This window comes from Ochotona curzoniae, unplaced genomic scaffold (genome assembly GCF_017591425.1).
Source record: "Ochotona curzoniae isolate NIBS_2020 unplaced genomic scaffold, NIBS_Ocur_1.0 contig_2861, whole genome shotgun sequence".
Lineage (NCBI taxonomy): Eukaryota > Metazoa > Chordata > Mammalia > Lagomorpha > Ochotonidae > Ochotona > Ochotona curzoniae.
The window spans coordinates 302,522-315,542 of record NW_024465620.1 but is presented as its reverse complement, the minus strand read 5'-3'; the positions used below and the strand labels follow the sequence as shown (position 1 = coordinate 315,542).

Below are 13,021 nucleotides of genomic sequence, written 5' to 3'. Positions count from 1 at the left end.
ATGGCCACAATGGCTGGAGCTGGACTGATCCCAAGCTGGGAGCTCTATTCATGCCGCCGTGTGGCTGCAAGGTCCCAAGAACTTGGGCCATCCTCTGCTACTTTTCCAGGCCATGAGCAGGAGCTGAATTAGAAATGGAGCAGCCAGGACTCAAACCAGCACCCGCATGGGATGCCAGGACCACAGGCAAAAGTCTACTACATCATGGTGCTGGCTCCTGTCTTCCTGACTTTTAACAAAAACTTTTTTTTAAGACAATGAAAAATTATGATGTTTCCAAAAAAGTAATTCTTAGTCTTGTTACTAAGCACGTGGCAAAGTTCACAAACAGCTGAGGTCCACGTTGCCCTGGGGAGAAATGGTGACAGGCATCTACCACTGTCCTCTGGGCTTTTCACAAAGGCCTAAAGAGCAAGTGCCCGACTCTGGCCCGCACGGACAGCCACCTCCTACTCCGTTCCTTCTGGGTGGGAACCTTTTCCAGCGCCACAAGTCCACTGAGGCCAGGAGGAGGCTGCTGCTGGTAATCATGCGTGGACAGCTGCTTTCAGAGCCTGCAGTGCAGTAAAGACTCATCAACATCTGAGAACACAGTCTCCAGGACCCACTTGGCCGGTGTGCCTTTCTATGTTTTCAAACATAGCTTGGATAAAGATGATCTCTTGTGGGCAAGCATTGTGGGTTAAGCCTTCAACAGCAGGCACAGCATCCTATAGGGGCTCCAGTTCAAGTCCTAGCCGCTCCACTTGCAATGGATCTCCCTGTTAAGGTGCCTGGGAGGGCAGCAGAGGATGGTGCAAGTACCTGGGCCCCAGATGAAGCTGCTGACTATTGGTTTCCACTTGCCCCGCTCTGGCTGCTGCAGTCGTTTGCGGAATGAACCAGCAGATGAAAGATCAACCACCCACCCGCTCACTCGCACTCTCTGGGACTGACTTTTGCATGAGTCTTTAAGAGAAAAAAGTTGCTCTCATCTCACACTGTCTGAGGCTGTGAAGCCCTTGCCATCACAGGACAGCTACTGTATCACAGACTCCTTAAATACACCTCCAGCCTGTTGCCATCCCACACCACCGAAGTCACCACAGTCATGTTTCTACACACAACTATTTTAGACTGGGTTAAATTCCTAGAAGGCAAGAATTCTGGCTTTTTTTTTTTTAATTACCCAACGCAAAAACAGCGAGCTAGCAACCAAGCTAATATAGGATCAAAGGACTCGCAATGAACTGGTAAAAGGAGAGACAGGGATAACCACGCTGCTGCAGGCAGCACCTGGGGACGTGCCAGGCACACGTGGGGTGGTCCCAGCTCCCCAGAGACCAAGCACTTGGGAGGAACTGCCCCTCACTGAGCACAAGTCAGCGTCCACAGGGTCTCCTAGTCTCCACACATACCCTGGTACAGGTCAAATCCTTTCTCCACATTTCACGATCAGAAAACATGGTCACTCAAGCTGCAGCACTAAACAGAGTCTTTGAAATGCTTGGTGACACATCTAATAAAGGACACAAAAGGCAGAATTCAGGCTTCTGAATACACTGTGTATGAGACACAGAGAAGGGGGACCCCATACACAGAATGTGGCCTGGAACAGCGAGAGTGTCATCTGGATGAGGACAAGAGTGAAACTGTCAGCCAAGCCAAGAGGGTCACATGAGCTGTGGGTGACACTCTGTCTGGTAGGAGCCCCAGGGATACTGACACACTCCACAGTGGACATTCGCCCCCAGGTTTCTGCACCTTTCTAATTGCCAATTATCCTATTTTTTTCTTTCATTTTTTTTTTAAAGATTTATTTATTTTTAGGAAAGTAACATTTACAGAGAGAAAGATTTTCTATCTGCTGGTTTACTCCCTAAATGGTTGCAATGGCTGGGGCTGAGCTGATCAGGAGTCAGGAGTTTCCTCCTGGTTGGCTACATGGCGCAGGGTCGCAAGGCTTTGGGCCGTCCTCCACTGCATTCCCAGGCCACAAGCAAGGAGTTGGATGGGAAGTAAACCAGCCAGGACACAAATCTGTGCCCAGGAGGGATGCTGGCACTTACACGTGGAAGATCAGCCAGTTAAGCCATAGCATCACCCCAACTACTCCTTTCTGTTTTCAACAGAGCTTCAACAAGGTCTTCCCACGAAGTTACAAGTTCCGAGCTTGTGTTGCGAATGTATTCTAAACTAACTGGCACTCCCCCTTTAGGGTGAAAACACACAAGCCCACATTTCAGTGAAAACTGCAAGGCAGATTTATTCTTGCAGGCAAAGTCTAGTGTTAAAGCACAAATGCTGAGATCTGGCTTCCTTCAGCCTGACCTGACCGTCAGGTCTTCCTTCCGACCAGCCTGACCCAGCCACTCAGCACTTAGGAGCAGGAAGTGGTGGTTTCCCTACCATCCCTAATCCTGCTGAAATCATGGGGAAAGAAAGTCAGTCCTGAAATCTGGCTGGTCTTGGTTAAGATGTGCCGCTGCAGGCAACAGGGCAGGTATACTTTGATAACTGCCTAAAACGCCCGTCACATGTAATCAGGACGCCCCCTACCCTGGGTCAGTTTCTACCCGCTTACACCGACAGGCAGGGCCCTTGGGCAGCACCGGTGGTCCTCATGAGAGCTAAACAACCTTGAGTTTCCACTCCATAAGACATTCCAACACCACCAGGCTATGGCAGAAAACACTGGCTCAGGGAAGCACCAAAAAATTCTCTGTTCTTTGAAAAACAGATCTGAGCTGTCTGTTGTTATTTATTTATTTTTAGGGAACAGGTGTACTGTAAGCTAAGGCAGAAAGTGTATTTTTATCCCCCAAAACACACTAAAAGTTCTTCCAGCTTAAAATAACAAAGACTCCAGTGACACCAGTCCGCAACCATTTCTCTCAGTTCTAGCGGCTATTGCAGCGTCCTCACGCCTCTTCTGGCTGCAGCCACAGAAAGCTTTTCCCGGGGGGCCATGTGGGGCAACGGGCTTTTTTAGATACCCTCAATCATCTGTCTAGTGACCCCGCCCACTACACGCACATGGAGGTCTCACCATGAGCGCCCGACCTTCAGTATGAGCCTCTTCCCTGCAGACCACAACTATAAACCCCAGTGCACAGGAAGTGAGAGGCCGGGGTGCACACAGTGCGGCTCTTCTCCTCGACTGCCCTGCCAACCTGGGCAAAGCGTCCACCTCTTGGAACCTCAGGAGGACAACCTAGAATGAGGATGACAAAGAGTAACCAGGGAGAACCTGCCGTGGGAAGGCCTGGTGCTGCCCCATGGACCCGCACAGGAGCCCTACAGAGCTGTCTGCAGCCTCCACTGTCCACTCCGTCTCTCCCTCACCTCTCAGCAGTGCCACACTGACCACTCCTTGAAGGTCTGCTTCTTTCAGTGTCCAGTTTCCTGCAAGGTTTCCCCAGGAAGCCTTTGTCTTCGTAATTCTACCTGTCTCCCCCTCTTTCAAAAGTCCCAGCCTTAAATAACACATCCTCAGGGAGCTTTCCCGGATATCCAAGGAAAAGGTTATATTTCCTGGGAAAGCAGTGTCTTAGCACCCTGAGCCTACCATCTGCTAGTTTTCAAACTGCAAGCACATGTTAAGCCCCGTTATCTGGAAGTCTGTAAAGTATAACGAACTACTACATCTATGGCACCTAGCACAACACCAGGCCAAAACAAGTGCTCATTAAACGCCATGCTGTAAATTTTTCCTTTCAGGAAGAATGAATGAGCTTGCCACCAAAGCACTTTTTGTAAAAGATAAAAATGTTTCAAAAATCAGATGCCTGAGGTCAGGTTGGTGCATTGGCTCCAGCGACAGGCCGACAGGCCGTGAGGCTCAGTGGGTGGGGCCAGCCTCTTGGGTGCACACACCGAGTCCTTCCAGGGACAGGTTATAAAGAGCCCATCTCTCAGCATTCAGTGTGCCTGTCAAAAGCTACGTCTCTCCCAGGGGAGCGAGCAGCGCGATTCCCCAGCTGGCTTTTATTCACACCAGAAACTCCGACTCTGCCTCAGACCTCACAAAATAAGAGCTGTGTCCACACAAAGCCACAACAACCAGCCAATTCACTGAATCCAATGAAATAAGCCAATTCACTGGGTGCAGAGGGGGACATGAACTGTCAAACTGGTTACTTGGTGCCTTATAGACCAAACAATGCGTGATTGAACTGGTTAGCTTTTCAATAGGTGGTCTTGTCATGTGGTAGATACAGTGAGTGAAAGATATTCTTTATCATCCTTTTTTAACATAAAAATAAGAGCACGTCCATTCGGAGGGGAAACAGGCAATAATATCATCTCTGGCAGCCTGTGGTCGGACCCAGCGGGCTTAGGCAGCTGAGGTGCCCCAGGCGTGGTCTGTGCGGCACAGCGCCCAGGCCCGTTTTCTGGCGGATCCCTCCCGATCTCGTCTTTGCAAACGCATGGCACTGGGAGACAGAGACCATGTGCAACAACAACTCCTTCCAGACAAAGCAGCTATTCACAGCCCCAGTGAAGTGCAATCGGAGATTTTCAGTCTCATTCAGCCGAGTGCGGAAGGCTCCCCCTCTGAGAGAGGGCGCTGAATGGTTCAGCTGGGAAAGGACCCGGGTGAGAGCCAGTGTTACAGTCTGCACTTTGATTAGGAGACATGAAAGCCAGTCAGTGCCTCACGCCGACTCCAACTGTACAGGAAACAACTCGTCCAGCCAGCCAGCCAAGGGTGCTGGCCGCGTTTTTCTTCTTCCCATCAGTATCCAGAGCACAGCCTTTTTTTTTTTTTCTTGTCCTGGTGGTTGCTAGGGTAAGTTCTGATAAAGGAGCTTAGTAACACACAGGGTTAAAATAGCCACAAAAGGAGAGGGACCATGTCGGTCCCCCAGCTCCCTAGCTCCCTAGCTCCAGCTGGACCAGCTTCTCCTTTCTCTGACCACAGGACGCAGATTGGGCCTGCAGATCTTCCTTCACCTCACGCTGCTGTTCCCTCCCTCCCTTCCAGGGCTAGCTTTGTGGTAACTGCCGCCAGGGTTCACCCAGCCTGTACCACTACTGCCATCCCCAAGGCCACAGTGAGGAAGCAGAGTGGCCCTGGCCCAACTGCAGCCCCTAGTTTCCCGTGGCCTGAGGACTCTTGCCACAGAACACACGCGCAGTTCTGTCCCTCTACCCACAGGCCTCCCGGACAGCCTGGTAGGTCTGTGCAAGGACGTGGGCTGATGCCTGTCCGGGTACAGAGGACTGCGCAAGGACACGGGCTGTATTCTGGTACATTCTCCAGGACCAACTGAAATCAGAGTGCCTAGCCACGCCCACTTCCAACAAACACTGTATTGCTTTGTCATGCTAAAAAAAAAAATCAAAGGCCAAATCCCCTAGTGGGGTTGGCCTGGCATTTTCTGCCCTGATGGTATCCTGCTTTTCCGGTAAAGCAAGTGCTGTCTGTGCTGTTAGCCACAGCAGTGTGAACAGGGCTGCTCTGGCGGCTGGGATGACACAGCAGCCTCGCGCCTCTCCCAGCACCATTTTCACTCTTTCCAAAGGAAACTTCTGAAGTGACTTGTGGCATTCAGTTGTGCCTGGGTCACAAGTGTCATTTGTATCTGACTCAAAGAGGCGTGGCCTGCTCAGAGAACCGGAGCCTGATTGGAACACCCTGACCCAGCAGGCTAGCAAAGGGAGGCCCTGGGCAGGCTATGCGCACTGCAGCGTGGACATGCCACCTCACAGGTGTGTGCCCACGGCGTGTCCTGCTGAGTCTGCATCACAGCGTCTGCGCTCTACAGCAAGGTTTGTTCAGGCCTGTGCTTTAAAAGCACCATTTTTAGTAAGGATGAAAAACGGAGCCAGAAATCAGGAAAAAAATTGTAGCACAGTGCGCTGTTACACCCCGTTCCTAGCTGCCCAGAGCGCAGACACCCTGACAATCAGGGCTGGCAGTGCTGAGACCTGCTGTCCTCCCTGCACGTGGAGGAGGAGGAAGAGAAACCCAAAATGTTCAAATGTTTACATTCTAGCATCACTGCACAGGGGAGCTGTGGGGAACACTGGGAGGGAGGTGAGGTGATTCCCTGGCTTCTAACAAAAAGCTGCTTTTGAGGTCTGCGCCCTACCAAGCTTTGGAGAACAAAGCACGGGAGCCTTCTGAAGGCCTTCTCGTGGGGAACTCACGCAGGGCTGATGAACAGGGAGAAGGAATGGGGACAGAAGCCCCGGAACCTGCCTGCCCCGGCACCGGGAAGCACACCCTGGGGACACTGCACTGGGAGGGAATGCGAAGGGCACTGGACTCTACAGGATGCCACATCCTTCCATCACGCTGGGTATTTTACAAGTGTCAGCTCTCAAGATAACCTGTACTCTATTCTTCAGATTCAGACTGGGTATGTCTGGTAATTGCCTAGTTGCTGGCAACTGTGTGTCCAAGGGATTCTGGGAAGGGAGAGGCGCACTTCAACATGAAGAAATCAGGGAGGGAGCTTAGTTGGGGAGGAGCACGTCTCTCACCAGGAAGTTCTTCTCTGTAGACTTACCTGTTTCCTTTAATGGCAGAGTTAGAGAGAGAAATAGCTAGGAGTGGGCCAGGATGAAGCCAGGAGCTCTATCCAGGTCTCTCATGTGGGTGGCAGGGTCCTGAGCCCCCTGGCCACCACCCACTGCCTTCTGAGCTCACTAAGCAGGAAGCTCCACACGGGACAGGACTGCACTCTGACACGAAATGCCAGTGTTGCTGGTGCTGGACGGCCCTGTACAATGTAACTCTACAAGACACTTTATTTGCTCCTCTTGCCTCTTAATCTGGGAGTCTCCTAAATAAAATCTGGCCTCCCAATGACAGCAGGCATGAGTTATGTCAGGAGAAAATGGTGCAGCTGACGGCAATCCACGTTCATAAATAGGTTTATAACTCAGTGGCAGGGCTCTTTTTCATCCATGGACTCAAAGACTTTTCTGATTTGTGCATGTCAATAATCACTGTCATCCAGGCACCTTTACAGGTCAGCAAGGGGAAAGAAGCATTTCAGAGACAGATGGGGAAACGCAAATTCAGCAGGAAGAAAGTGAGGTGTGCACTTTGGAGCTCAGAGGAAGGAGCAGCAAATGTGTTGCCACTGACTCAGCCACGTGTCAGGATGCTGGCAAGTTCTGAACTATGTGCACTTTGGTAATGAATAACTACTGTTTAGACAAGGACAAACTAGGCCGTCCATCCCACCCAAGGCCCTAAGTATCTGAAGGCTGTCAGTGAAGCATCGGAGATACTGCCAGCACAGAAAGTCTAAACAAGGTTTTTCTTTAGAACCAAAATAAGGGCCTGGCACAGTAGCCTGGTGGCTAAAATCCTCGCCTTGCATCCACTGGGATTCCATACAAGAGCCGGTTTGGCTGCTCCGCTTCCCATTCAGCTCCCTGCACCCACGTGGGATATAAGAAAAAAGCTCCTGGCTCCTGATCAGCTCAGCTCTGGCTGTTGCGACCCCTTGGGGAGTGAAGTAGCAGATAGAGCATCCTCTCTCTCATTCTCTCTGTAAATCTGCCTTTCCAATAAAAAGAAATATATCTTTTTTTTTTTTTTAAAGATTTATTTTTATTATTTTTTCATTGGAAAGGCAGATATACAGAGAGGAGAGACAGAGAGGAAGATCTTCCGTCCGATGATTCACTCCCCAAGTGAGCGCAACGGGCCGATACTATGCCGATCCAAAGCCAGGAGCCTCTTCCGGGTCTCCCACGCGGGTGCAGGTTCCCAAAGCTTTGGGCCGTCCTCGACTGCTTTCCCAGGCCACAGGCAGGGAGCTGGAAGGGAAGCGGGGCTGCCGGGATTAGAACCGGCGCCCATATGGGATCCCGGGCGTGCTAGGCGAGGACCTTTAACCACTTGCGCCACCGCGCCGGGCCCCAAGAAATATATCTTTAAAAACAAAAATGAAACACTGCCATCACCAACTCTCCGGAAACGCCATGCGGCCCTCCCGCAAGGCGCCCTACCTTAGTGTTCCTCCTCAGGCTGCGGAGGATATTCCTCCTCCTCGGGTCTTCATCCGTCTCATACGGAATGACAGCATTGTCCCCTTTGTAGCCCTGGGACGCCTGGTCCTCTTCTTTCTTCCGAATGGGCCCCAGCTCATCATCACTCCCGACGCTGAAGCTGGTGCGGTAGCTCGCGAACCTGCCCAGCCGGCTGCATCTGGTCCTGTACAACACGGGTTTGCTCACCATCGACACCTTGCGGCCTCGCTCCAGGGAACTGGTGTCCATCTCGCTATCGGAGCCGTTCCCGCTGCCGTTGGACTGGGCCTTGTTGATGTTACGGATGGTGATGATCTTGCCCTGGGTGCTGTCGTGGGGCACCGAGTAGATGTTTTCTTCCTCGTTTCTAGGCTTCACCACGGCATCCATGGGCTCAGCATAGTCAGATGGGTCAAAGCCATCCTGAGGCAGCCAGGGGCTGGAAGACACAGACCTCCTCTGTCCGTCCCGATGGCCTTGATCTAAGTAGGACAGCTCCCCCTTCGTCATTTCAAAATGGACAGGTGGCTTTGGTTTGACTGGCGGAGGTACCTTGTTGTTGAGCTTACTTTCAAAGCTGCTCACGATGAAGGACAGCCCGTCATTCCCCTCCAGCTCCATGGAGAGCTTGCACGGGTCCTTGTTCAGGGAGGTCAGGGAAGTGTCTTCTCGAAACAGGCCATAAGATGGGGGTTCGATGTCCTCTTCCGAATCCTGCAGGTTGGAGTTGCAGAGCGGCGAGCCTGCCCGGGGGGAGTTGAACACTTCTTCCGTGGTGCTGCAGGCCTCGGCGACATTGTCATACATGTGAGTGGCCTCAATTATGTTCTTTTTTTCGACCACATCTTTAAAGAATGGGTGAAAGATGTCAAGTTTATGCTGGGGTTGGCTACAGGGGATGCTCGTGAACTTTCCATCAATTTCCTGCGCAATCTCCTCCCCCTCGGTCAGCTGCTCCCGACTTAAGTCATTGTCCAGGACATCGATGGCGCCATCAGTGAGCGCTACCAGCTGCACGGGGATAATATCCTGCACTTCACAGAGAAAGGCACGTAGCATAGCCAAGGAGGCCTTCCTTTTGGCTGAATAAAAGACAATGTAGCCATGAACCAGCCTGCTCTTTCTGATGCTAAAGGAGGAATGGTATGAGAGCATGGACAGTTCAATGCGCTTCTTGTGCAATCCGACTGGGAGTTCAAGTAACACGGAGTTGCTGCTTCCACAATGGGAAGACTTACAGGTTTGAGACTGAAGGACAGGAAACAGTATGTCATCGGCACTGAAAGGATCCCCACACATTAGACACATGACAATCCGCAGGTCAATGTCAGCCAAGTCTTTGATGCTGGCAGTAGAGCTGACCAGGTTCAAGTTGCGTTTAGAGTCCAGCAGGCCCTTCAAAACTTGGCTGATTTGCTTTTCATTGATGTTGCGTCCGTACCCAATGCCAGCAGAAGCAGGGTCGAGAAAGACACACTGCAGCTTGCTGGCAATCTGCTGACCCTGTTGTACTAAGCTGTGCAGGGTCTCCCCACTGGGGTCGCCCCTCTTGTTGACCAAAATGAGCGTCAGGGGCAGATGGACCAGGTGGCTGTCCCGCCTGCCAAGTGTGGACTCCCTGCCCTTCTCTATGCTCTCCACGACGTAGGACAGTGACTCCTTGGAGTTGTAAAGGCAGAGACAGCCGTGGGGCTGAAACGTTGGCGTCTGGAAGGAGTTCACAGGGAGCCTCACGTTCCCCTCGATGGGCCTCAGGGACAGCTCATACATTTTGCCATCAATTACGTACTTGTCATCATTTGTACAAAGAGCTCGAATTTCATTGGCCAGTTCCCGGGCAAGGCCATCCTTGCCCAGAATAACCAAGTTGATCCTATCAATGTTGGGGTCAGAGAGGGAATTTTTCTGATTGCGGTCTGAGGGTCGGATAAACCGAGAACTAACCAACTGCTCGATCTTGGCATCGACACAAGCCGGGCAGCAGGGGCAGGTCTCCTTGGTCGGGTGGTACACAAAATGAATGTGCTTCAAGATGAGGGCGTCGCGCTCTGCCTGCAGCTTCTGCAGCGCTTTGAAGCGCTGCTCCTCGCCCAGCACATCCTGGATGACGCCCATCTTCTCCTTGCTGGGCTTGGCATCGAGCTCCAGCTCGTAGAACAGTTCCGAGTATTCCAACAGCAACTCCTGAAAGTCTTCCTTTGCTTTGTCAATAATTTGCTTTTGGTGTTTGCCGTATATCTCCATGTACACAGACTCTTCCAGCCATTGGTAGAAGTCCTCGTTCATGATGAAGCTGCGGGCCTCCTCCCACGGCTTGCCAGGAGTTACGAAAGGCGAGCTCTCCAGGTTCTCCTTGAAGGCCCTTCGCATCTCAGCCCGCTTCCTCTCGTTCCTCAGCTTCTCCAGGTGGGCCTCGTACAGCTGCTCTGCCGGCCCGGTGTCTAGCAAGTCAAAGGGAATCCGCTCGTTTTCCATGTTGTCAATGTGGCTGGTGGCGTCCCACGGGGTCTCCTCGAGTACAACGAACCACTTGAGGAATTCCAGCTTGGTTTCTAAGAGTTTCTTGGCCTTGCTGCAGCTCAGGTGATCCACCTCGTCGAGATTGGGGATGAGGGCTTCAAAGGCCAGAGGCAGGGCTGCCAGGTACAGCTTCCGCCTGCGCTCAATGTGCTCCTGCTTGAGGCGGTGGATGTGCTGCTGGAAGAGCTTCTTGGCCTTCTGGGTGCCCTCCAGGTACACGTAGTCCTGGTACTCCGGGGAGGCCTGCATCTTGCGGCTCACGCTCAGCCAGTTCTCATTGTGGTTCTTCACAATGCGACTCACCAGCCACTCATACTTGTCCTTTGCCGTGGCTATCTGTTGACTCTGCTGCTTGAGAGCTTCAAAGTAGGGAATTATTTTGGTCTTCCCCCGACTTTTATCAATCAGTTGCACTAAGGTGCTGAAAGCCAGGTCCACGTTGACATTGGATCTCGCTGAGGTCTCCACAACCTGGAGGTTCTTTTTGCTTAAGGCAAAAGTATGTGCATCCCGAATGTACCGCTCGACACCCTCGTCACACTTGGTCAGGACCACGACTATGGGCTTTTTTGTTTTTGCAAGCTGATTGTAGAGATTGGAAACAAATTTGAGCTGGTCATCAAAGTTCCTGTTCATGCCCCGGCTCACATCGATACCAAGCAGGAAGCCGTCCACCAGCAGCTTTCCGTCGGGCATCTGTTTCTGCTCAAAGTCCTGCTCCAGCCCCAGCTGGTCAGTGCAAAAGTACATGAGTTTCTCGGCGGAGGCGAGCTTGGTCGCTGCAGCTCTCTTGATATAGGGCTGCAGGGCCGTGCTCCGATGAGGCTGGAAGGTCTGATCATCAATAAACTCAGTCTGCTCCACAATGTGCATCTTGCACTCCACACAGTCCTCCAGGGAGCGGCTAACTTCTCCCCAGTACAGAAAGTGGTCATTGTTGACCACTCGCCCCCCAAAGTCGCTGGTGCTGAGGACGGAGGTGTGGTCCAGGTGAAACTCGTCGGCACTGGGGCGCACGAAGCGGTTGCACAGACAGGACTTCCCAATGCCGCACTGGCCTTTCTCCTTCTCCGTCCCGGACAATCCCACCACACTGATGTTGTAGGTGGGAATGCGGACATCTTGCTTTCTTGCCATCATCATCGTCGACACATCCTGCCACAGTCAGCCACGTCCGAGATCAGGTTAGTACCCCCCACTGGCCTCACCACCTCCGGATCTCATCGGGGGGACTGGCCGCCCGAGCAGCAGAAAGGTCAGGTCCCATGGTGGCTGTGTACCAGGATGAGGTCACTTTTCACCACTTCTCATGGCTGAACAGCCACCATGTCTTCCTGGATGAGGGGGAAAAAGAAAAGGTATCAGTATAATTTTGGAACCCAATTTTAATCACTAAACTACAACAAAAGTATCTTTTTAAAAAACCAATAAATATTAAGCATATATCTAATGTATACCAGTATAAGGGCAAAGATATAGCAGCGAGGGGGCCATCGCTGTGGCACAGATGGTAAAGCTGCTGCCCGTGGCCCTGGCATCCCAGATGGGCTCTGACTCAAGTCTGGGCTGTTTATTCCACTTCCGATCCAACTCCCTGCTAATGTGCCATGGAAAGCAATAGAAGATAGCCCAAAATGAAAAAAAAAAAAAAAAAAAAGAAAAGAAAAAAGAAGATAACCCAAATGCTTAGAAAAAAGAAGATAGCCCAGGTGTCCTTGAGCCGCCCAGAAGACCCTAACTCCTGGCTCCAGAGTGGCCCAGCCTCAGCCGCTGCAGCCATTTGGAGAGTGAACCAGTGGATGGAAGATCTCTCTCTCCCCACCTCCCCCTTAACTGCAAAGCAAGATGAGACCTAAATATGCTTAGAAAGAAGCCGAGACCTCGTCTGACAGAGAGTACCAAATAATAACTAAGGGCAGGGAGTGCCTTGGGAGAAGGGCAATTTTCAGACTAAGCCAAGGTAGGTCAAAGGCTGGAAACACCTTGTACAAGAAAAAGCAATGGGTTGTCTATGAGTACACTGCTACCATCTTGAGAGGGCTCCCGCTGGCCAAGGTGGGAACAATCGGGGCACCAAAATACTTGTGATATTAGTGATGAATAACAACCCTTTGCAAAAAAAAAAAAAAAAGTCCACACAATTGGGATTGGTAAGGTGGCTAAGCAGCGAATCCCTCCACCTTCAAGCACCAGCATCCCATATGGGTACTGGTTCTAGTCCCAGCTGCTCCACTTCAGATCCAGGTGCCTGCTTATGACCTGGGAGAACAGGGAAGGATGGCTAGAGTCCTTGGGTCCCCACACCTGAGTGGGAAACTCAGAAACAGCCTCTGGCTACAGGTTTTTCTCCAGCCCAGCCCAAGTCACGTCAGCAACGATGGAAGATGGATGTTCTCTTTCAAATAAATAAATAATTTTAGTATATTAAATTCAGTTACTTTTGAGTAATTTGATATCATTAATAACAGGAAGAATGAGCCAGAAAGGATGTCTTATCAGTGCAAATTTACAAAGCTGATGCAGTTAA

General features: G+C 51.5%; 1 protein-coding gene across 1 annotated transcript in view; it reads right to left on the bottom strand.

Annotated features, from left to right (window-relative positions):
• The window catches only part of ARHGAP35 (Rho GTPase activating protein 35), an 89,772-nt gene that overhangs the window by 41,043 nt on the left and 35,708 nt on the right, over positions 1 to 13,021 (bottom strand). The window contains exon 2 of the mRNA XM_040977861.1: positions 7,954 to 11,828. Within this exon, the coding sequence (XP_040833795.1) occupies positions 7,954 to 11,637 (3,684 nt within the window). The 5' untranslated portion in view covers positions 11,638 to 11,828. The remainder of the gene's footprint in view (positions 1 to 7,953; positions 11,829 to 13,021) is intronic.